This window comes from Orbicella franksi, chromosome 1, assembly GCF_964199315.1.
Source record: "Orbicella franksi chromosome 1, jaOrbFran1.1, whole genome shotgun sequence".
NCBI classification, from domain to species: Eukaryota; Metazoa; Cnidaria; class Anthozoa; order Scleractinia; family Merulinidae; genus Orbicella; species Orbicella franksi.
In genome coordinates, this window is record NC_138145.1 from 31,822,465 (window position 1) to 31,846,464 (window position 24,000).

General features: G+C 40.0%; 1 protein-coding gene across 2 annotated transcripts in view; it reads left to right on the forward strand.

Moving 5' to 3' along the window:
- The window catches only part of LOC145479171 (transient receptor potential cation channel subfamily M member 3-like), a 27,450-nt gene extending 3,492 nt beyond the window's left edge, over positions 1-23,958 (forward strand). The window contains exons 3-26 of one of the 2 annotated variants that reach the window (XM_081457458.1): positions 3,377-3,539; positions 3,624-3,788; positions 4,605-4,802; positions 5,238-5,415; positions 5,627-5,804; positions 6,292-6,430; positions 6,735-6,804; positions 7,869-7,969; positions 8,086-8,220; positions 8,383-8,430; positions 9,494-9,595; positions 9,937-10,202; positions 10,328-10,556; positions 11,048-11,244; positions 13,678-13,843; positions 14,020-14,148; positions 14,773-15,021; positions 15,487-15,667; positions 16,167-16,299; positions 17,547-17,755; positions 18,226-18,358; positions 18,834-19,450; positions 19,974-20,155; positions 20,594-23,958. In XM_081457458.1, the coding sequence (XP_081313584.1) occupies positions 3,377-3,539; positions 3,624-3,788; positions 4,605-4,802; positions 5,238-5,415; positions 5,627-5,804; positions 6,292-6,430; positions 6,735-6,804; positions 7,869-7,969; positions 8,086-8,220; positions 8,383-8,430; positions 9,494-9,595; positions 9,937-10,202; positions 10,328-10,556; positions 11,048-11,244; positions 13,678-13,843; positions 14,020-14,148; positions 14,773-15,021; positions 15,487-15,667; positions 16,167-16,299; positions 17,547-17,755; positions 18,226-18,358; positions 18,834-19,450; positions 19,974-20,155; positions 20,594-20,683 (4,258 nt within the window). In that variant the 3' untranslated portion in view covers positions 20,684-23,958. Of the gene's footprint in view, positions 1-3,376; positions 3,789-4,604; positions 4,803-5,237; positions 5,416-5,626; positions 5,805-6,291; positions 6,431-6,734; positions 6,805-7,868; positions 7,970-8,085; positions 8,221-8,382; positions 8,431-9,493; positions 9,596-9,936; positions 10,203-10,327; positions 10,557-11,047; positions 11,245-13,677; positions 13,844-14,019; positions 14,149-14,772; positions 15,022-15,486; positions 15,668-16,166; positions 16,300-17,546; positions 17,756-18,225; positions 18,359-18,833; positions 19,451-19,973; positions 20,156-20,593 lie in introns of both variants that reach the window. The other variant, XM_081457451.1, reaches the window with a different exon arrangement.
- Positions 23,959-24,000: the final 42 nt, after the last annotated feature.

Sequence of the window (24,000 nt, forward strand, 5' to 3'; positions counted from 1 at the left end):
CAGATAATCTTTGACCAAGTTTGGTCGAAAACCACAACCGGACTTTTCAGGGGTCTCCACTGGCGGAATAAAGAGGGACATGAATTTCCTCCCACCCCCCCCCCCCCACCCCCTTCACTTGCTTACTCCAAAACTACAATGATGAATTCGAGTAAAAACCAGACCGCGCCATTTTTCCATTAACAATTCAAAAGGTTAAAGAAGAAAAGCCCAGGGTTAATAGATTTTTTGATACGAGTTCATAAATAACCGTGAACGAGACACCGATTTTTTTTATCATCATCTCGTATCCAGTAGTCTATCCAGCAAAGGAGAATTGAATAACTGTTTATAAATTCTTCGGTCGACTGAGTAATGTGGACATTTCAGTTTTATTTAAACGAAGTGAGTGTCGCGCCTTTCCATTTTTGAGTTCTGAAGTACCGTAAAATCCCACGTTAAGTTCCCCGGTTATAAGCCCCCCCCCCGGATATAAGCCCTTCTATTTGTTAACAAAGATATTATTCCAGATATAAGCCCGTCCCCCTCCTCTCCCCCTCCAGATATAAGCTCATGTAATGTATAAGTGCGTTCCTTTGGCGTTTCTTTACAAACATCAAAATTTTTAGATTAATCGATAGTTATAGGCTAATAGGGTGATAGGGTAGTAATAGGGTAAATAGTGTTATAGCTCTAAATGTAATGGTATGTTAGCTTTAAGGCGGGGGTAAAAATGAAAAAAGGCCCTTTTTTCAAACAAGTGCAACTTCATAACTATAGTTCAGAACCATATAAACCTATATAACAGAAAAAAGCTTAGGAATCGCTGACACAAAATATTACATATATTTCGCCCTAAACTAATTTGTTATTTGACACCAGATCAATATGTTAAACACATCCTGTGAAAAACCTAAGCGTACTTGAGAAAAGATACCTGCTTGTAGATTTCATGGAATCAAGGGATTTTAGTGTCAAAACAAAGTACTGGGGTCACTCTCTTAGATGAGCAGAGGAAATTTGGGAGCCACTAAAATTATGGACACAATTCCAGTTCAAAGTTCACCAAGATTTCTCAGTGACATATTCCTCAATAACCTGTGCAAAATTCAACTTATGGAGAAACGGTCTGCTCATCCAGCTCACCTCAATGAGAGGATACAGCCCTGAAAATGTCAGATCAATTGGACAAATCCTTCTCAAAATATCTCTTCTCAAAGGTAAAAATAAGTTGTTTTGAGAAAACGGGCTCTGAACTTACAGAAGCAGAAATGTTTCTCAAGATAAACTTTAATACCTTAAGATTCAAATTCCGGCAAAAACAAAAATTCCATCATTTACAAAATTTTCAGGTTTATCCCCGCCTTAATTCGTTTCTCAGACACGTTTTATCTCGTCGTTCCGAAACATTTTTTTTTATTCCGCTTATATGCCCCTCCCCCCCCCCCCCGAATATAAGCCCCCAGTTTATAAGCCCACCCAAAACCCCTTATAAAGTTATATAAGCCTAGGGCTTTAACGTGGGGTTTTACGGTATGTCAAGAAAGCGAGCGAGGCAGAGTTTTCTTCAATTTTCTTTCATTGCAAGTTAGCTCAACAGGGTCAAAAAAAACATTTATAAACGTAATTACTTTTTGTGTTAGGTAAAGTTTGTTTTCTTAAAACAGGATCATTTATAAGAAAGACTGAAACCGGCCGGACCGGTCTATAATTGTGCGATATTCACCTTTTGAGGAGAGATGAAACTTTTACAACTAACGGTCACACGGTTCAAAATCCGCAATGTTGTTTGTCAAGCCACTCTCTGGGGCATCTAAAACAAAGAAAAGTCAACTTGATTTTGGAGGCTGTCGCATTCTTTCGCCATACGGCATGGCGGACTTTTTACTGTGACCGTTACCATTTCGTGCGCGTGTTTTGATACTAAGAGTCAACTGGGTACGCTCAAATTTGACGATATGGGCTGTCGTCACATTTAGTTGTTTTTAGTCCAAAATTTATCAAATTTCCTTCGGCGCAGATATCAGGTAAATCCCAGTGGTTGACAGAGCAATTTGGTCTCTACGGAGGGATTTCAACCAAGTGCTCGCTATAAAGTTTTCTACTTTATAAAGGAGATCTATCCTATTGGTATTTCGTGAAGTTTCGGTAGTGTCATCAGCAACTTAGTTACTTTGGTCGTGTTCTATTGGGATCAACCGTTTCAACTGCCACCGGTTTGGGCTGATACGGTTGACGTTTCTCAAAGAACGCTTTTCCAACCGTTTTCGGTTGAAATGCGGTAACTGCTGGGAATAGTCCTTACGTGAGCTACAATCGCGCCACATAATTACGCAAATGCTTTTTCAATTGTTTCAACCTGGTTTGCTGCCGGTTAAGCGGTTGAAAAAGTTGATCAACCAAACCAATCGTAAACTGTTTTTGCTCAATAGAACACGAAAAATCTCAACCAACCCAACCAACCAGAAACGGTTGATCCCAATAGAATACGACCTAAGGTCGTGTTAAGCTGCAATAAAAAATATTTGAATCCTTTACTCTACTGAATTCTACTCTTCACACTTCCAGACTTGCGGATTTCCCTAGAACTCCGCTCGCAGTGGTTTCTGGGCAACTTCTAGTTTAGTGTACCCGTGTCAAAGAACAACGTGTTCATAGATTATTATACAGGTCGAATGTGAAGTAGGTTCAGCAACTTAGTTATGCAAACTGCAATCACGATCGTTGGGTCGAGTTACATTTGTCAGCAGACCATGCTCCTGTTTTACTCTTCACTCTTACGCAGTTCCTTCAGTCCGCACAGCTTTCGTTTCCGGGTAACTTCTAGTTTCGTGTGCCGGTGTAAAGTACAATTTATTCATAGATATATCAGTAGACGATAACAGAAAGTGAAACGGCACGCCATATAAAACCCAGGTCATTTCCTAAGCTACCCCCTTCAACAGAATTAGGCAACTATTCTAACTACCAAGAACATTCCGAGACGAAAGTCTTACTAAAACGCTGTTACTAAACAATTATTGGATGAGGTTTTTGTGATATCTAGAATAATCAAGGTCTCGGTAAGGGTTATCAGCCGAAGCCTTCGGCTGAGGCTGATAACCCTTACCGAGACCTTGATTATTCTGGATATCACAAAAACCGAATCTAATAATTGTTTTATTATACATTGCACAAAGAAAATGGAAGTCATGTTTTTGCTTCTTTACTGACGGCAAGCAACAGAAAGCGCGCGAACTTGACATGATTGCCCGTGACCTTGAGAGTCCTTGACATGATTATTGTATAATCTGCAGAGATGACGTCACAGGCGCTGATTTCGAAAATTCACTGTACGCTTTCGACCAATCAGAAAAGAGATAGTGAGTTCAATGTATAATAATTTGTTTTATCTCAGTTGTTGTTGTGGGCGCCAAAAGCAATACCACAGTGGTGATGCACTGCTGTCAACTGGCACGCGAGGGGACAAATGGGAAGTGTTTAAACATAGTGTCACAAAACCTACCAATGCTTACGGCGAGCTCGAATTCCAAGGAGCTGGACAAGTCAGCCGAGCCAAGGTCAGTTCAGTTTACCTTATCACTCACGCATATGCTCAAGTACTCTCTGTTTCTGTTTTCTCAAACGTTTCTTTTTCTTACCAGTACATACGGGTATCTCATGACACGGACCCTGAGATGGCTCTGCGCCTGCTCTGTAAGGAATGGAAGCTGGACTTACCCAAGCTGCTCATCTCTGTGACTGGAGGCGCAAAGAATTTTGTGCTTCACCCGAAACTAAAGCAAGTGCTGAGAAAAGGCCTTCTTAAGGTAAATAGTTCATTTGCGTTATCTAGACTGTGTTATTTTGAAGTCAAAGAATTTAAGCAAAAGGAAGTAATATTTAATAATACAAGGTTGAGTCTCAGCACTAATGTTTCTACTTCATTACTAGTTTCTTCTAGCTTATGACAGTGGCAATTCATCTTTGCACATCATGTGTTTTACATTTTGACTTCACTAAAACCACGCTAATGCTTTTTTGCATTTAATCGTAGAAACATCTTTGAATATAGATACTCTCTGCACAGCAACTGCCGTGGCGGATCCAGACCTTGAGCTAAGGGGGAGGGGGGGAGGGCCGATTTGTTTTGCTTTCCCTACCGGCTTTTCTTCCTTCTGCGATTTTCTTTTTTTTTTTTTTCCAAAATAAGGGGTCCCTCTCCTAGATCCGCCACTGAACTGATTGACATAAAATCATTTCTGTTAGAAGTGCAAGAGCGTTACAGGCGTCAACTAGCGTGAATTGGGGCTGAGTGAGCCATGCAACAGCTGCTGTTATTAACGAGTACATCGCCCGAAACGTCGCAAATTCTAAAAGCACGATTTATGTGAAGAGGAGATCATTCATTTATTCACTGTCACCTTTCGTAATTTTTTATCAAAACGCTACAGACATGTTGTAGTAAGTATGCGTACGGCCGGTTATTTACAGGGTTAAATTTCCGTCTGCAACGTAGGTTAGGTATAATAGGAAAACAAAAATTGTATCTTGTATGTTTAGTGGGCAAGTTTTCAATAAATCCTCTGCAAGAGAAGCAAAAAAGCAATTTTATCGAAATACTACAATTTTCCTTATATTCACAGGCCGCGGAAACTACAGGGGCCTGGATCATAACTGGCGGCACAAACACGGGTGTCATGCGACATGTGGGTGAGGCTGTGCGGGGTCACACAGTCATGTCACGCGGTGCTCAACTCAAGGATAATGCTCAACAGGTTCATTTGATTGGCATAGCGACCTGGGGAATCGTAGATCATAGAAAAATTCTTGTCGCAAATCAGGTGAATTCATAATAGGTCAGCCAAGTAAGAGACGGGAAAATGTTTTGGAAAAAAGATTGGAAATCTGACCTTTAAAAGACACTAAAATGCGAATTCCTAATTCCCTCTATGAAGTGCGCCTGCAAGGAACCATGGTAGTTGTATTCATAATCTTGGGTATTTGTTTTGATGAATCCAGCTACCATGATTCTCTGCAGGCGCGTCTCATAGAGTGATTTGGCCAATGATAGGGTGGGATCATATGAGGTTTTTGGTTTGTAGAGTTAAATATATGTATACTTGGCTGTGTCATTGTGTTTGCCTCATTAGCTTAAAATTAAACGTGTCAGAAGAGTACTGATTTAAAAGAGTCAGATATCACACTTTGTTAACTTACTTAGCTGTGGAAATGATATTGTCGATCAATGGCTAATTTCATAGTTCTGTCTCTATCAGGAAGTGGTGCCATACCATATGACCTCCAGCATGCTGTCACAGGGCGCATGCCTGGATAACAATCACACTCATTTCATCCTGGTGGATGATGGGACGATCAACAAATATGGAGGAGAGATCTCATTTCGCGCGAGTCTTGAAAACTGTATCTCGCGAAAAAAGATGGAGAAATCTTGTGGTAAGATTCACTTAACCGTACAAGACAATTCATCATTCAGTTAGGTTTGTTATGTGGCGTGTTAATTTGCCATGCGCTTTTTCGTTAAGTGGAGAAAGATGCTGATAAGAGTTGGAGTGTGTTGAATAATTTCAGTCTCTACAAACGTAACGAGAGATCGAGACGCTGAAAGTTCGTGCTGATTTTCTTTCTATAACTGTTGGCATAACAGAGCGAACCCATGGCGTACCTGTGGTGCTGCTTGTGCTTGAAGGAGGACCCAACACCATTCGCACAGTTCTGGAGTCTGTAACTAGAAATCCTGCTGTTCCAGTTGTTGTTGCGGAAGGCAGTGGCCGCGCAGCTGACATCTTGGCATATGCGCATCGCTTTATCTCTCAAAGTAGCTGGTAAGCATTCTCGTCCCCAGAGCCGCCTGCTCTTCTTAGCCAACGGTGCCTGGGCACGAGAAGAAAGGTGGCTCTGGCCATGGATGCATGACTTGACTGGCTTGATTTTTAGACTAAGATCTTCACTGATTGCAGTACAAACAGAACCTAAACGGATTTTAACAAAGGAAATTAAAATTAGGATATAAAATTCTTGCTCAAAGTGCCATTATTATGTTTCGTTACGGAACACCTCAATGAAAAATTCTATCCTTTGAAGCCACTTTTAAACTTTGTAGGCCTTAACTGTAAAATTTTATTGTTTTTGTTTGTTTTTTTTTGTTGTTGTTTTTTCTAGAGTCCACCCCTCCTGCCTTAATTTTTCTTCTACTAATATAACGGCGCGGATGTTTATTTTGTCAACAATAATCTGCTTAATCACTGCAGTAAACTGGTTTTTCTACGATAACATGTTGATTAACTGTTTTTGATTTGCCTTTTTCTCTAGTGACCTTCAGGAAATGGTGGATGTCGTCGACCATCATCAACTATTTGTCAAAATCGAAAAAGCTTTCCCTGAGTGTGACGAGGAAGGATGTCTGAAGATTTACGAGAATGTACTGAGATGCGTCGGCAACAAGCAATATGTATGTTATCTGTCTTTCAGTGATACAATAAGTTTTCTTTCTTCTCCTTTCTTCTACAATATTCGAATAACAATTTTATACGGTTTCTTAACGAGCAAAAATTACCGATAATACGACTTTGAGTAGGTCATTTTTTTTGTGCTTACCCTTTCCTCTTTTAATCAGGCTCGTCTATCTCAACACTTTGCAAGCCATTTTTCTCGGTTCTCGACACAAAATTGAATAAACGTTTAAAGACAGCTGTTTTAATTTAGTTCACCCTTTCTGTGCTACAAACTTCTTGTCTCTTTATTTTATTATATAGATCACAGTTTTCAGTGTGAACGAAGAAGGAATGGATATCGACAGAGCAATTTTAAAAGCACTCTTGAACGGTATTAATTTATGTTGTTTTTACGTGGACTAAGTCAATGAGGATCCCATCAGAATATTTGTTATATCAAGGTTAGATAGTGACTTGTGTATCGATACTAGCGATACACACCTCCATGAAATTCACAAGTTACTTCCTTCACGTGACGGTGATCCTTTCGCAAGAAACAAACTTTTTTATTCAAGTGCATAACTCTGCATCCCGATTAATCGAATATAGTCGAAGCTCTCTGTACAAACACTACCATAATACGAAAAGCTTACTGGGTCCCTGTCATGATACAGTTTGTAATTAATAATGGTAATATGACTGAGTGGAGTCCAATTCGGTCTGTAATCATACGAGTGATTAACAAAATCGGACGACCGCGAAGCGGGAGTCCGATTTGTTATTCGCGAGTATGATTACAGACTGAATTGCACGACGCGAAGCCCTGTTACCAATTAATCAAAACTATGACAAAATTCGAGAAACGAACAAACCATCGATTGAGCTGAAAAACACAGCAGTTTACTCAACAAAGTGCACCGCAACAGCGCGCGCAAAATGACGCGTACTGTCCAATTACAAGCATGACGCGTACACTGTCTAATTAATGCTCAAATCGGGCTGCTGAGAGCCAATCACGTTCGAGAATTTCGTTATAGTTTTGATTAATAAAATAATTCTATAATACGGCCGGCGCTTCAGAACTTAGTTACTTCAAACGAGCTATATTATTTTACACATTAGGCTGTCTATCTGTCATTGATATTGTTCGGTTCGGGTAAGCTAAAACCTCAGTTGAATATAACCACTGGAAGTCTTGCTTTATATTTCATGCCACATGCAAGCAAGTAACAGATACGAGCTCACCTGTGCAACAGCTCCAACTCTTCAAAGTTTAATTTATAACTTTTCAAACTTTTCGTCCGTCGGTTACCTCACCTGTTTGTTAGATGCAAGTTGTTGAATTTCAATATCCTATAGCTATTAGCCATGTACGTAACTAACGAAAGGGTCTGTCCTAACGAACCGCCTTCGACTTGTGTTTCGTTTTAAAACTTTTTTTCTTCTTTCACAAAGGTCACAGTGCTTCTCCATCACATCAACTCAGCCTCGCATTGATATGGAATCGAGCTGACATCGCCAAATGCGAAATCTTCAAAGAAGATCGTAAATGGGAGGTTTGAACTAAGTGTTTTTACCTGTCAAATTCTGCTCTATATAAATCCCTGCTTTTCGTTTGAAATCTTCTGCTCTTGTTTCTAAATCAGTAGTGTTATTGTTTCTTTGTTCTTAGATTTCAGCGTTGGAAAGTGCTATGTTTGAGGCGTTGGTGAAGGACCGTGTTAAGTTCGTGGACCTTCTGCTGGAGAACGGCGTCAGTATGTCATCTTTCCTCACTGCTCGTCGTCTGGAAGAGCTTTACAGAGTTGTACGTTTATGTTATGTATACCATCAGTTCAGTTTCATCAGTGTTAACAATTTTGACAAATGACACCTAACATTTAGATTTAAGGGTTGTCAGAATAGAAGTAAAATGTGGAATAGTAAAATAGTAAAATGAATAAAATAATGTAATAATGGTTTTCAACAGAGAGCAAGAAAAAGCACCACGCTACGTCGTCTGTTTGGTGGCTGGAAGGTTAGTGAAGACAAACATTCTTTTCAGTTACTATGTTAGCCCTGGTGGGAGGGGATTAGTAGCGGAGATCCGGCGGCCCGAAAAAGCAGCGGAGCCCCATACTCATATAGGAAAGAAAAGAAGACCCATGAGCTGATTTTCTCATGGTTATCATGGCTAGCGGTATTGCTCGTGGGCGCGTACGCACGACGACGGCGACGACGGCGAAGACGACGACGGCGACGACGGCGAAGACGACGACGGAGTCGCGCAACATGGCGGCCATACTCCAAATAATAGGTTGACAGAGACATGCAGCCTTGGTTTACCGTGTACTTCTTTGATATTGGACATCCCTGTTATGATCAATTGGCATCTGTCAAAACAAGGTATCCGCTAACCAGTATCACGTGACCATATCGCGGGCTCAAGTTTACAGCTCATCGAGATCACGTGCTTTTTTAAGTTGACCGCTGACCTAGTGCTGGTTTTCGAGTGGATCACGGGCTCATGTCAGGTTAACTTGTTTCAGGATTGTTCGGAAGCCGGTTAACGCTAACCCAGGATTAAAAGTTAACCGAATTATAACTTTTTCTTCTACTGACAAATGTTTTTTGCTGCTTTGTTTTGTGTATATGGTGATTATTAAAACTCAAAACAGAAGGCTAAACAATATACAGAAAACCTCACCACAAAGTTACAATACTCAAATCAAAATTCTACCTTTTCCTGTTAGCTTAATCGGGCTCTGAACAACCCGGCCCAGGAGCTCCGCTTTTAGACTGGCCTAAATCTATATATTAGAGATGGTACACATAAAAGCACATGCAAAGGAGTATTTCATTAACAGCTTCTTGCAAATATTGTTATGGGCAGAAAATTCTAGAAACAAACGCTGGTCAGTACAAAATCATTGTCTTCTTGTCATAAATTGTCTTGTCATTCCATCTTAGAAGGGGCGCCTTTAATAAAGATGGGGAAAGCTTTTAAGAAAAAAAAATCGGTTCTACAGGGAAACGTTTTGGAGAAGGGGACCTAAAGACGACCTACATGGAATCCTAGTGGTTGTTATTTTTTTTCGCAGGAAGCTCATTCCTTCAAACTACAAAACTTGGCAAACATTACAGAGCGACTACTCGGGATCACTTTTGTTAACCACCACAAGGACTATGGATCAATTAAGAAAGTAAGTTACTCTTGATCTCGCCTGCTGTCTTTGAAAGTGAACAAACTGAAAATATACTGCAGTTATGATAAAATTCTAAAATGCGAATAAGGTGAACAGTGGCTTGACAACGCGTCTCAAACTACGTGCAGAGTCATAGACTATTTCACGGACACATACTGTCAACAAAAAAAGGAACAATGAAAGAAACTGCTTTTGTATCTGATAGAGATAATGTTTTAGCAAAATGACCTGTCTTTAAGACTTTTAATTACAAATGTACAAACTGTGGTGTTTATCCTAAATTCCTCTTGATGCGGGAAAGAAATAACTATGGCTTAAGTTCCTGTTTTGTTATTCAGGGTATCGGAATGGCAAACATGAAAATGTTTATGTCAACTACAGATGACAGCTATTTTGGCGTTGGATTTAAGTTTCCGTACAATGAGCTGTTAATCTGGGCAGTGCTGTCCAATCTTCATAAAATGGCGCTCTATGTGTGGGAGCACGGCGATGAGAACCTGGCCAAGGCCCTTGTGGCGGGAAAACTGTTCAAGGCCCTGGCGGAGGAGATGGCCAAGGATGAACTCAAGGCTGATGTGTCAGAGGAACTGCAAGCTCATTCATTGTACGTAAAAGGACCGCTAAAAATGTCACTTGAAGAAAAACAAATATAGCGCTTGATTGAATTCCGTGTTGTTCGTATTGCCTGAAATTTGAACCGCTAATATTTGTTGGACCATTTCTCTGCAGTGAATTTCTTAACATTGCCTTGGGTTTACTGGATGAATGTCACCGCACAAATGAAGACATGGCGCAACAACTTTTGACATATAACCTAGATAACTGGGGAGACCAGTGCTGTCTGTCACTTGCTGTTGCTACGCGACACGAGGAGTTCGTGGCACACACGTGTTGTCAAACACTGCTAACGGAGCTCTGGATGGGTGCCATGAAAATGGGGGAATGGGCCTCATTGAAGGTAAGAGTACAATATTACGATCATCTGACTCGATTGGCATGTAAGTTAGACTATCGTGATCACTTGTGCTAATGGGAAAGTTAGCTATATACACTCAAGTGCTTTTTTCATGGTAGCGATGCACCTGTTAGATGCCTGGCATTGCATGTGTCTCTTTGAGGAGCATTTAGATGGCGTGGATCAAACTCGTGCTATTTAAGGAGATTCTGTGTCATACAAACCAGTCACAATTGTATCAAACCAACAAAAAACGCTACATATAGGAAAACATTTGACTCGAAAACTCAAGGTGAAGTTTTCTCGCGGCTATTTTTCTCGCGCAAAACATTTGGGTTTTTTTTTTATTCACACCTGCATGCCAGTCCTTTTAGAAAATACTTGTTGGAGTCCGAGGAATAGTGTTTAAATGCTGTTTCAAGTTGGAAGTAAGTGTCGTTTTCGGTCATCACGTCGGACATATTTTAAGTGTTGCCTTACTGTTGTCCTTACAGACTGTGCTAGGTATCTTGGTTCCACCCACAATTGCATTTAAGGAGTTCAAAACCAAGAAGGAACTGTGTCAAATGCCTGTCACATTCGAGGAACATGAACTAGAACAAACTAAGAGAGATGAGGAGGAGACTGGCAATGAAAAGCGCAACGGAAACACTGCTCATTTCTCAAAAGGAGACTCGCAAATACATCTCAGGTAATTACAAATGATGCAGGCTGTGATCGCGCGTATTCTGTTAACTTTGAAAAACGTCATCACGAGTTTTGACCAGTTGAGAATTTACCCTTGTAAATGCTACGCTAGTTAGCTATCTTTCGCTTGCTTTTGCCGTTACTAACTCAACTATAGTTTTAAACAACATCTTAGGTGTATCGTAACATGTAATGGAAGTTTGTCACTGAACTTACAGAGTGTAGTTCTTGTACTGTTTTGTCCGTGTTATTGTCTAATGTGATCCGAGAAGACATCTCTGTAATTAAATGTAAACTCTATCAAGCAAACTTGCCTGCCGTAAATGGTTTTCAACCGCAATGAAAACACAGTGCAGTGGCGGATCGTATAGGCGAAAATACTTCGCGCCCGAAGGGCCGAAACATTTTTTTCTGATCCCTCCTTAATTTAAGGCTCGAAGGACCCCAAGAAGTAGTAAGAGGAGCTTATAAAGAGGTCTGGATCCACCATTGCAGTGAAAACGTCCCATTTTCTATACTTTCGTAGACAAAAGGTTCTTTTAATAGTCTCCTTTGACAAAATGGATTTGTGCATTGTGTTCTGGTGTTCCCCTTCTACTGATGATTTCCTTGTTCTTGTGTTCTCCTGCCGCTGATGATGATTTCCTTGTTCAATGAATGGTAATCCGCTTGGTTGAAGACTCAACTAATGACAGTTTACTCTTCAGGCTGTGGTCAATTCTAAACTTGCGTGTTTATCATCATTCATTTACTGAACGTACACAGTCAGTTTCAAATTTTGCGTCTCGCAATGTCCGCCCTTTTTGTTGTCAAGAGAAGACAAATGTCCGTCTGAAGTCGAAATAAGATAATATGTTTTCCCGAATTGCGCGTATAGGTCTTTTAAAATAACTTGCTTTATTTGTTCAGGATCTTTGCACTTGAGCAGAAGTTTGCCATCTTTTGATGCGTCACATTCGTCATACCCATGTGAACCAACTAACCACACGTTCTCGAACATGGTATCGTAAGGGGATCGATTATTTGTATCTTCCACGTTTGGACAGACTATGGCAAAGCTGTCTCCCGTGTTCATCACCAGTGCCTTGTTTCCATTAACAAATTGCTGACCTTCTCGGGACCATACTACTCGTACCACCCCAGCATCAGAATCAGCCACGATCAATAAACCAATAATCAATAATCTGCTTCGAATCCAAAACATTACCCGGATTAGTTGATGTTAATTGTGTTTTGTTTCTACAATGGCTGTTTACTCGGCCCGTAAAAATAAGGATTTACTTTACTTTATTTAAATAATTTACGTCATGAAGACTACAGACATTTGTTTCACATGTGACACGTTTGTTTTAGCTGGTAGCCAGTAAGTTTCAATCCAATAAAAAGACATGTTGTCACTGCTATCACACAAGCTTTATTTCTCCTTTGTTCTGTGCACAGGTAATGTATTTTCTGGTCCTACATTGTATTGTATTAAAAGTATGAAGTCCATTTTGCCAACGTTCTTTTTATATTAAAAGAACATTTTTTTATGGTAATGAAGACAGGGAACTGAGAAGCTCTGTTTGTTTCTTGAAATTAAACTGATTCGATCCCAAGTTTGGTTCATTTCTCTCCTATAGATGTTCCATCCTCTGCATAAATAAAGCGCAAAAATTCCCTTTTGTTTCAATTAATTCAAATCATGATTATGTACTCTTGACCCCGCCAAACCACACCCACTTTGACTAATATGCACATATTATATAAAGGATTTTTATTTTAGCCATATTGAAGGTACAACACATATATCTTATTAGATGTTTTGGTGTGTAGTATCGCTGTATATTTTTAAGAGTTGTGCCGTATTTTGACGAGCCCGTAGGGCTCGCCAAAATAAAACAACGAGTAAAAATATAAAGCGATACTACACACCAAAACATCTAATAAGAGATTTATCATCCAACTGCTGTAGTCAATAAATTTATCAACGAATGTGGGAGAGTGTGACAGTTTTGCGTGCGCGCGCCGACCTGTGCGGCAAATAGATACAAAACTGTACAAATATACATAAATGTACATAAACGTTTTCAACAATATTAACAATCAGTGTGACTGCGTTTGTATTCGCTTGCATGCGAACGTTTTCGCGCGGATTCGCGGAAAAGGTGCGTGTGCGTGTATATCTGGTGATTTGTTCTGTATTATGCGTATTTGTTTTGTTGACTCGGTCAATATCGTATCATAGCAAATTCTGGTTTGTCATTCATAAAAATATGTTTAAGATTTAAACTTTTTCTTCACCTTTATTTTCAAAATAGACTGTTCTTTGCCTTGTTACTGTTGTTCTGGCTTTCCTTTTTCCGTAAATAAAAACCCTATTCTAGGAACCTGTTCAATTGAAACGTAAGGTTATTTCATGAATTAGCTGGTAGTTGTTTTATTTATTGTTTTGCAGGTCATTCTCGTCTCACAGCCGTACAGAAAGCACTGACTCTCTGAGTGTAAAGAAGAGATGCAGCCTGTTTGACAAGGAGGCTGAAAGCGTCAGGATTGATCTCAGTTTGGGACAGAAGTTGTGCGAATTTTATCGTGCACCCATCACTAAATTCTGGGCAAATGTGGTGTGTATTTTACCTCAATTAGTCAGCAGCACGAAATTAGAAATAAATGAGTATTTTGTCATTAATTTGAGTGAATTAATAGTTCATTAAACCGAAACACAAGGCTCGCTGTGCATGGTATGCTCGCATAAGCGACGGTGTGTTAATTCAACTTGTTATTTTCTTTTTGGCGACAGATCGTCTACTTCATTTTCCTGATAGTATTCTGCTATGTCATATTAGTTCGTCTTCCTCCGACGCCTCCTCCCCATGAAATGATCCTCATCATTTTTGTGTTCACACTGTGTACAGAGGAGATCAGACAGGTTAGTGCGGATAAAACGGATATTTCTCCGTTTTCATACTAGGACAAATTCTGAAACTGGAGACTAAAACGGCTATACCTTACACCATTAGCCATTGGAAATCGTATTTTTCAGCGTAATCAACATTTTTTGCGACGCAAGGTTTCCCAGAATATTTAGAAAGAGCTATACTTGAAGAGGTGGCCTCATGGTTAGTGCCCTCGTCTCCGGATCGAGCGGTTGGCTTCGAGCCCTGGCCGGGGACATTTTGTTGTGTTCCTGGGCAAGACACTTTACTCTCACAGTGCCTCTCTCCACCCAGGTGTATAAATGGGTACCGGCGAATGCAGTGCTGGAGGTAACCCTGCGATGGACTAGCATCCCATCCAGGGCGGAGTAGAAATACTCCTAGTCGCTTCATGCTACAGAAGCCGGAGATAAGCGTCGCCCTGATGAGCCACTTGGCTCGTAGAGAGACGTTACCACAGTTGAATATATTTCCAAAGTGCTGTGGTCTCGATTACTTTTGACACGAATTAAATATCAACAAGACTGTGGAAATTGGAGGCAAGATAGCGCCTCTGTCGATTTTCCAAAACCGAGCATTGACAAAGTCAATTTTATCTCCTCTTTGCAAATCTATAGGTGCTCCATTCGGAGCCCAAAACTCTGTGCAAGAAACTGAAAGAATGGGCCACTTCCAAATGGAATTTGTGTGATGCTTGTGCCATAGTACTGTTCTTCATTGCTGCCGGTTTTCGCTTGAATCCAGCAACACTTAGAATTGGTCATATGCTCTACTGCCTCGACATCATGTTGTGGATCATCCGGGTGCTTGATATTTTCTCTGTCAGTAAAGTACTGGGACCTTATGTGGTCATGATTGGTCGAATGGTGAGTTCAGTTTAGTATTGACTGTAGATGTGGGTACAGAGTTAGGAAGCTTAAGACATTGTTTAGTGAAGAATATTGTACTGTAAGAAGCTTTACATCTGTTGCTCGTTACAGAAATGTGAAGAGCGTTCCGATGTAAGTGCCAAGCATTTATTCGGAGTTGACACAAAATGAAGAGCTTACACGATCACAGTTTATTTAGCATACTTCATAACTGAATTCATATTGAACATGAATTTACGACATAATTCATAACATGTCTTATTACCGAGGACATTTGAGGTCTTATTTTTTACGTGAATAATTATTCCTCAGTCTTGCTTTACCAAAAAAACGTTGTTGTTGTTGTTGTTGTTTGTTGTTTTTTGTTGTGATGTGTTATTCTTAATTCGTCTCACTCAATTATCGCTGAACAGAGATAGGAAGTAGCCTGCATTATGATATTTCTGTTCTCTTTGTATCCAGACAATCGACATGACTTATTTCCTGTTGATCATGGTGGTATTTTTGATGGCATATGGAGTAGCACAGCAAGCCATCTTGTTTCCTCACGAGCATGGCTCATGGAGCCTCATTCCTAAAGTCTTCTTCAGACCTTACTTTCAAGTCTACGGCGAACTGTTTATTGAGGATACAACCTATTCTGGCAAGTTATTGTTACTATTCCCCACCCGAGGGGGGGGGGGTATTCCCTTATATGAGCTATAAAGCTCTGTTCGGCCGCAAAGGGTACGTTTTCTTAGCCATTTTGGTCAGGAATAGGGTATCGATTTTGGTCATTTTGGTCTCAAATAGGGTATGTGTTTTTTTTAGAGGCAACGATCCTACCTAATGAAGGCATATAAACAATGCCTTTAACATTGGTCTGAACTAGGGAACTAATTATAAGGCAGGTCTGAGATAAGGTATTCATTTAAGGGCCAGGTCTAAAACAAGGTAGCAAATTATTAGTCAGGTCATAAATAGTGAAATAGGGTAGGTAAAATCACATATTGTGGACTTTTAAATAGGGTAAGGGTTTTGGGAAGCGAGTTACACACCCCCATCCTATTTTTCTGGAAGTAACCCCACCCCCGGGTTCTTTGCTTAGTGTTGTGGTTTTCTTATAGAAATTAAAGAATGACTTGCTTGTGCGTCTTTTGCAGATGACCAAAACAACACAGCATTCAACACACCGCGTTATGATGAAATTGGGGGAACACTTGTCACTGTCATTATGGCGCTATTTCTACTGGTGGCTAATATTCTGCTGCTTAATTTGCTCATCGCCATTTTCAAGTAAGTCATGTTAAAAGAATGACGTTATTTTGTGATATGCTGGGAGAAGTAGTGACCTCATGGCTAGTGAACTCCGGACACGATAGTCAGTGAGTGGTCTGGGTTCGAGCCCTGGCGGGGGACATTGCGTTGTGCTCTTGGGCAAGACACTTTACTCTTTCAGTTCATGCCTCTGTCCACCCAGGTGTATAAATCGGGTAGTTACAAACTGTTTGGAAAAAGTAGTCAGACACCAGTCAGTTTGACTAATATTGCGATGTGTTCCAACGCTCATGGCCCTTGTTGTACCTTATCGTTGCTTTACGTCTTGTTCTTCATTAAATCAGCTCAACGAGTCAACTGTATTTCCTGAGCGTTGGTTACTTGATTGTACCTTTTCTTCTTTTTTTGTAATTGTGGTTATATTTGTACTTTGTCTGCCCTTCGATTTTTTTCTTCTCTTGTCTACTCAGTTTTCCATTCTTGTACATATTGTACAATGCCTTTTTAGTCGCTGAACGATTTTTTTAGAACTGTTTTCACTAAAACCAAAGTAACCACTTTGGCCAATAGTAGAGACACAGACAATCCAGTTAACCAATCAAAACTCGAAGTCAATATGTGTAGCTAGCACGAAGGGCGGAAAAACGTGTGTGAGCGAGTCACGATTGGTTTTAGTTAAATTTCACAATAGTTGAGAAAGTGGCGTAAACTTTTTAAACGAATCACTCAGCGTAGAAATGCAGAACTAACGCAAACGCGAATTGCTTTCAACAGCTAAGTGAAAACCGCTCAATACAGTCCTTGGACACTGAAAGTTTTAAATATTCATTAGTCAGTATTCGTCTGTAGCTTGTTGTTCTATTTGCGGTCAAGGCACACCATCCTAGCCTTTATATTCCTCTCTTGTTATCCTTGTTAATCTGTGATCGATGCAGAAAACGTTTTTGTTCAGGTCTAGTCTTATATCATGTTTCTCATAAAAAAAAACTGTTTAAAGACGTGAAAAATCATCACAAACATGTTTAGTCAATCAAGTTTTAACAATTCAGCATCAGTCACTGACGACTTAGGGACATATCTAAACTCTGCTGTGAATGACGCAGGTTACATGCTTAAAACTGCTCTGGATAACAATGGAAGCAGTATAGAAGTCCACAATCTTACACTAGAAAACTGAGACTTGGTTAGCGATATTACGTTGTATTATTTGCGATCAAGCTACCTTTGTATTTCTGTAATGAATAGATTACAATTTGTTTTCATAGCAACACATTTTCCAATGTCCAAGCCAACTCAAACCAGATCTGGAAGTTTCAGCGGTATCAACTGATACTGGAGTATGCGCACAGGCCTGTCCTTGTTCCACCGTTCATTATCTTGAATCACCTGCATCTCATGTACAAAGCTTGCTGTAGACCACGATGCTGTAACAAGAAAAATAGCCTGCACCGGAAAAGGACAGACAAAAAACTGAGTGAGTGAAAATGAGTGAAAACACCAAAGTAAATGCTCATTTAGTGAAAACGAACACAAGGAAAGTCAAGATTTGGGAAGATTTAGACGAATTACGAACGACCAATGTCACACATAAGACTACATTTCTCAAAGGAAGCGATCCTTCAAGTAGCTACTCCAATTTTCTTCGTAAGTTTGCCCCATACCCAGTAGGAAAAAAAAAACACTTCGAGATTGGAATGAGAAAAAATCAAATGCGTGCAATGTGTCTCCTAGCTTCTCCTGCGCGTCTCTTTCCGCCCTTTTTTAAGATTTCCTTTGAAAGCCCGGTGCTGCGATCAGGAGAAACTCGTTTCTGCAAAGATTATTCTCCGTCAATTCTTTACGCAGTTCACATGTAAAGTTCATTTCTTTTACACAGTAGAACAATCCTATCAATATTGACTCCATTTCTTTATTTATTTTTCTTGTTTATTCTAAACAATGTAGAACTCTTCCTGGAGAGACAAGATGTGCACAAGCTGATGTTATTCGAAGAACAATGCACTGAAAGTTATCTACAACAAAAAGATACACTGTTTCACGCTACTCCAGAAGAGAGGGTGCGAGCCATTGGGTTTAGGTAACGGTGCTAATCTTCCGATGAGTTCATCTTGCGCTATCATTTCCTCGTTGTTACCGTTTTTGTTCTGTTCTTTGTTGTGCTGTTTCATTTTTAATCGTGCTCGTAATTTCAAATCGGCCTCACGCTTCGCGCTCGCCCGATTTTGAAATTACTCGTGCGTTTACTCCCTGAATTGTACTCAACTCGGTCCAACTACTTTTACCTATAGCTGTTTATTTCATATTTACTTTTTCCTACTCAAAACAAGTGAACGCGGATAGCTCCACGAAAATTTCATAAAATGTCGTCGTCATTATAGACCAAATATCTAAACAAATTTAACACTTGGAAAAACGTATTTCATCACTGAGAGAAACACAATTTGTTTTCGTAGTAAGTTTTTCAGTACACAAATCCCGAGAGCAACGTTAAATTAAACCTGGGATGGTGTGTGATGTAATCTGTCGTTTTTTGCTATTTTCTTGTCATTTAGAGTTGACTCGATCAACAATCATCTGAAGGAAACAACTCGAGAAAATGAAACCAAAGTCCAGCAAATCACCAAAAAGGTGAATGGTATTGAAGACCGCTTGACACGCATGGAAGAATACACAATACAAATCCTTGACATGCTTGCCAACGTACAAGAACCCCTCTCCTCCCCTACAGAGGAGCGAGATGAAGCCATATTTGGGAGTGACTCGTGGACGGTTGAATCACGTGATCAAGATCAATCTGCAGCCAGGAGCGGCGCGAGCGGCCCTGCAAGACTGTTCAGCAGGATGATGAGTGTGCCAGCTTACGTACACAGACAGCAAGCAGGAGCAGACTCTAGTACTCGCAGCATACCGATGTACTTCAGGCACAAACTTCCTCACAGCAACCCATTCCCAGCATGGTACCGTCAGGTGTCTAAAAGGAGCAGTATTCAGAAAGCTATTCGGAAATTCAGAAGAAGTAACACGTTACCTTCACTTGATGAACCTTCTGAGGCCACCAACAATGGGTCAGCGGAAGCCAGTAAAATAAAGTCGCGGATTCCTCCTGAGCATGTTCCACCACAGATGCCGCTGAAACGTGCAGACAGTGAGGGTGCAGTTCAATCTCAAGGTTTGATATCTTCCGCAACCGTTTAAGAGAAGAAGAAACACTTGACACGTTTTAAAGAATCTTAAATCATTCGAAGAAACAAGAACCGATCGATGGTCAATTCTGGATTCTTTATTAAATACTGACAAATGAGAGATGTTTGCTTTATATATATAAAGCAGAATAAATTCAGCGTCGTCTGTTCACCATCGTTTAAGTTTAATGGGATAAGATTTCTAACATCTCTTAAGGATGTCATTGGCTTTGTAAAGAGCTTTTAGCTTTGCAATAAAACTAACTAAAGCAATACTTTGCAATAAAGCTAAAACTCCGCCGCTCTTTTTTGTACCATTGGGGTTACTCGCCATCCAGTAACCACATGTCCTTTCAGAGGGCTTTAGTTGTTTCTTTGTAACGGGAAAATCTGCAATCAAGTTCATTTGAAAGCTTGAATTATTTTAGCAGTTCTCACTTGCAGAGAAACTCAGTTACTTAAAGAAAGAGCGGTGCAATCTTACTGTTTCTCGTGTATTTTTTCTCTTAGCAAAGGCTGCTGCTCAAGGCAAAACTCGCAGACGTTCCAACACGCTTCCTTGCAATGTGCACTTCAGAGACGCATTTGCAGCCGCCAGAGAACTGGGTCTACACGTGAGAGCGAGGCAGTCCCCTTATCCACTGAGCGACCGACAACGGTATCCAGTTCCAGACTTCCTTGTGGACTGGCAGGTGATACAGTTATTCTAAGTAAAATTTCTTCATGTGACAGCTTAAGACCGAAATAAAGATCTAATGAGTGCGCACTGAGTCTCTTATCGAAAGAGAAGACACAGCTAAATTTCGTCTGTAAAATGAGTTTTATAAGACGAAGCGTACCCTGTGAGCACACTCTCCGCGGGGATTGTTTTGTGTAAACCCAAGCTGCAAGCGAAAATTTATACTTCAACTTTGCATTAGGTTTCATAACAACAAAGCAACGTTTTGTATTTTCTTGTGATTGCAACGTGCCATTATTACCTTGCTTTTTAACATAGCGTCATACAGCTATTCAATAAGACCCTGCCTTATGTAGCTAGTATAAAATGTATAATATGCAAGATGCAGCCGTCAGCCGATGACATTTACTACTACGTAACACTTATTAGAGTATTTAACTTCCATATTAAGATGCCGTTCCCAGGCTATGCTCCTCCGGTGTATACCGCGTCTGACGTTATTCATGATCCTGACTGGGCAGATACTGATCTGTTGGAGTGAGTATAAAATATTTCACCCGGGGACAACAATATTCTTCTTGATCTTATGTTGCAATGTATATATTACATAATTGGTTCATGTAAAATGCGAAAAATTAGAAAGTAATATAACCTTCAATGACCTTCAAAGTCCTCTTCAAGTTTGTTTTACTGACTAGCCGAGAAGAGATTATCTTGTCTGTTATTGGTCAGAGCATGTTATCACATATAAAGCAAATACACTTTAAAACGTTGAATATACGCTTACTTAAAGTTCGCCTCGCGTGACGTCGTGCTACATATGTGTTTTATTATTATGCTTGTTAATTTGGGCTCAGTTTTACAAAATCGCTGGCGTCTCACTCCTGTTCGAATGACGTCTCAGAAAGTTAAGACAATTTATAACCCACGCTTAATTTTCGCGCAATTCTATTGGTTACTTTACGTCACGTGGTGCAAAATTACTGTGGAATCCGCTGATAATGGCATAAAAAAAAGTGGTCGCCAATGCTGTTCCGATAAGTGCAAAAGAGTCAACAAAATATGCAGAAAATTAATGGCAGGGTTATAAAATAAATAAACCTCTTTCTGGCTCGCTGGTATGTTGGCTGATAAAGTCCTTGGCTGAGAGATTGTCCTCAAAATTTCACATTTGCGCTCGAAGCTTCGCTTCTCGGCCAAATATTCATTTTTCGGACATTATCAGCCGACATGCCAGGCGCCAGAAGGGGTTTATTGCCAACGAGACAGGCGAGGGAAAACGCGAGCCTGTCGAGGCGGCGAGATATAGAGCCGTGCGTAGTTTGATGGTTATGCAGAAAAACTCTCAGATCTTTCAGCTCGATTTTCGTGTAATCCGGTTCCGTCAGTGATATATTTTTGGCCACATTAGGATGTAGCCGGAAGCACGAACCAATCAGTACACTATTTTTCTTTGTGACATTACGAGGCTTCGAAACTATTTTTCCTACCATTCTGCCTTTTGAGGCGTATACATCTTGGATTTGTTGTGATTGAATCGTACAATTGTTAAAGCTCAACAAGACCCGAGTTGTTTTCTGGAATGAATTCGAGTGTTCTTTAAGGTCATTCCCCAGTATTGCATTGCGCATCCCTACTGCGCATAATTTCACTCGTGATTAGCGCGCGCGCATTAAAAAATGGCGGCTTTTTGTTTACAGCTGGACCTCGCCCTAGAGGTAAATCGTCATTTTCTCGCAAACGAGTATGGTGACCTATCATTTTTTTCTGTTGTTTTGAGTTGAGTAATAAATTTCTCTGTGTAAAATAAATATGGACCAATTCTCAGGGTAGGGCAAAAAGCAATCGTCGGAAACGTGAATTTAGCAAGCAATCGTGACTACAATCATGATGCTATTATAAGGATTTATATGGGTATAAACAAGGTGCTGTTGCTCCTAAACAAACATGGGGACCCCTCATTTTTATTTCAAAATTTAAGAGGCACCCTCTGTAAATTTCAACTATGGCCATTTGGACCAGAAAAAATCAAATTCCTCAAACTTTCTCAGATGAATGGTCTAGATAAGTGATTCACAAAAATATAACTTTCAGTTCAATTCGATTCGTATTTTAGCGCTGGGACCACCATCTTGGTTTTGCCCCTCTGAGAGGGCTTTCAGCGGCCATTTTAGGGCACATTTTTAACAATTTGCCATACAAAGAAAACGATATAAATCCGGGTAAAAACCCTTTATTCGAGACAAGCAAATGTTTCTTGTTACATTGAGAGGCTGTTTTGGCAATTTGATTATCACCTGATTTTTTTACAGAATTTTAAATTTCTTCCTTTTCGGACTACTCATGAAGCGCCATAAAAAAGGCGAAGTTTAAAGGAAAATATCGCAAAAAGTACATCACTTGAGATCCCAAAACTACCCTCCACTTAAAGAACAATGTCGCACCTGTAAAAACATGCAATAAAATTTTGGGGCAGTTAAAACTGTAAAATGTTAGTAGAAGAAGTTTAAGCTGTGCTTTTGTCAACAAAGACCGCCGTCCTAATTAGCATAATAATGTGAAAATAACAGTGCACAGAGAAAATAATGATATATTCCACTTACCTCGCGACATGTCGACAACTAGATGTTCCACGATGCCTCATGTTATATTTCCAGTATGTTTCAGCCACATTTTCGGTGATTAGTGTACAAAATCACTCTCAGACATCGCCACGGTTAAGCAGATTTCAACTCTCCGAAGCCCGCTTCATAACATCTATCAATATTATTTGTCTTTCGTCTCATAAGCCGCCGTTTACAAGAAGTTAAACAATTTGCTGAGATCCTAACTGACCCAGAAGTCTGTTAGCAGCCTTTAAAATCCTCCTCTTAATCGAGGATTCTCATTAAGAACTCGTTTAAGCTCAATGAATAAGTTGCCAGTAATCGGATACCCGTGTTTGCGCAAAGAACTCTGGGATCGTCAGGGGGCAAACATTGCAAGTCGCTAGAAGGAAATGTATGGCGAAAAATTGTTTCGACGCCCAAAAACACGGTTTTGGGGAGAGATCAACGCTTTTTCGCCGTTGTTTTATCGCAAATTGATTTTGGCAATGTTGATACATGGAAAATGTAAGTTTTTGTTCGAATAACCATGAAATAAGTGATAAAATTTACCGATGAACTCCCTTCTCCTTGCGTGAGGTTTATTGTGAAATACATGGAAGAGAATATTGAAAATTTCAATACACGCCTGATCTCGAGAGGCTACCCGGAGCAAATGGTAGAGAAGACCCTTCGAGAAGTTAAATATAAAGACAGAAAAGAAGCTCTAAAACGGAAATCGAAAATTGCAGAAAGAACTACTACCCCTTGTGTCGGGCAATTTCACTCAACCGTCAATACCAAATTTTGGAAAGCATAACCACGCACAAATGGCACTTTTAAATACAAATACTTAGAGATATATTCAAGGAGCCACCATTGATCTGTTATAGAAAAGGAAAATCACGGAAATACGAGCTTGTAAAAGCAAAACGAAGGCTTTGAGCAACACAGTAGCCACACAGCATGAGTCGCGCCGACTCATTTGTCATTAAATCAACCCCAGACAGTACAATGATCGCCACCGGACTTATTTCCAGTATTATTTGTATGACTGAGCTTTCACAAAAGCTAAAAGTAGTCTGTGCACAACTTAAAAGGCTTTACTGGGTTATTTTCCTCTCGATTTATACCTAATTAATTTTGTAATATTTTCAGACCATTACGCGATGTAAATTTCACAATAAACTTCACGCAAGCAACGGAGTTTATCGGTAGATTTTGTCACATATTTCTCGGTTATTCAAACAAAAACTTACATATTCCACATATC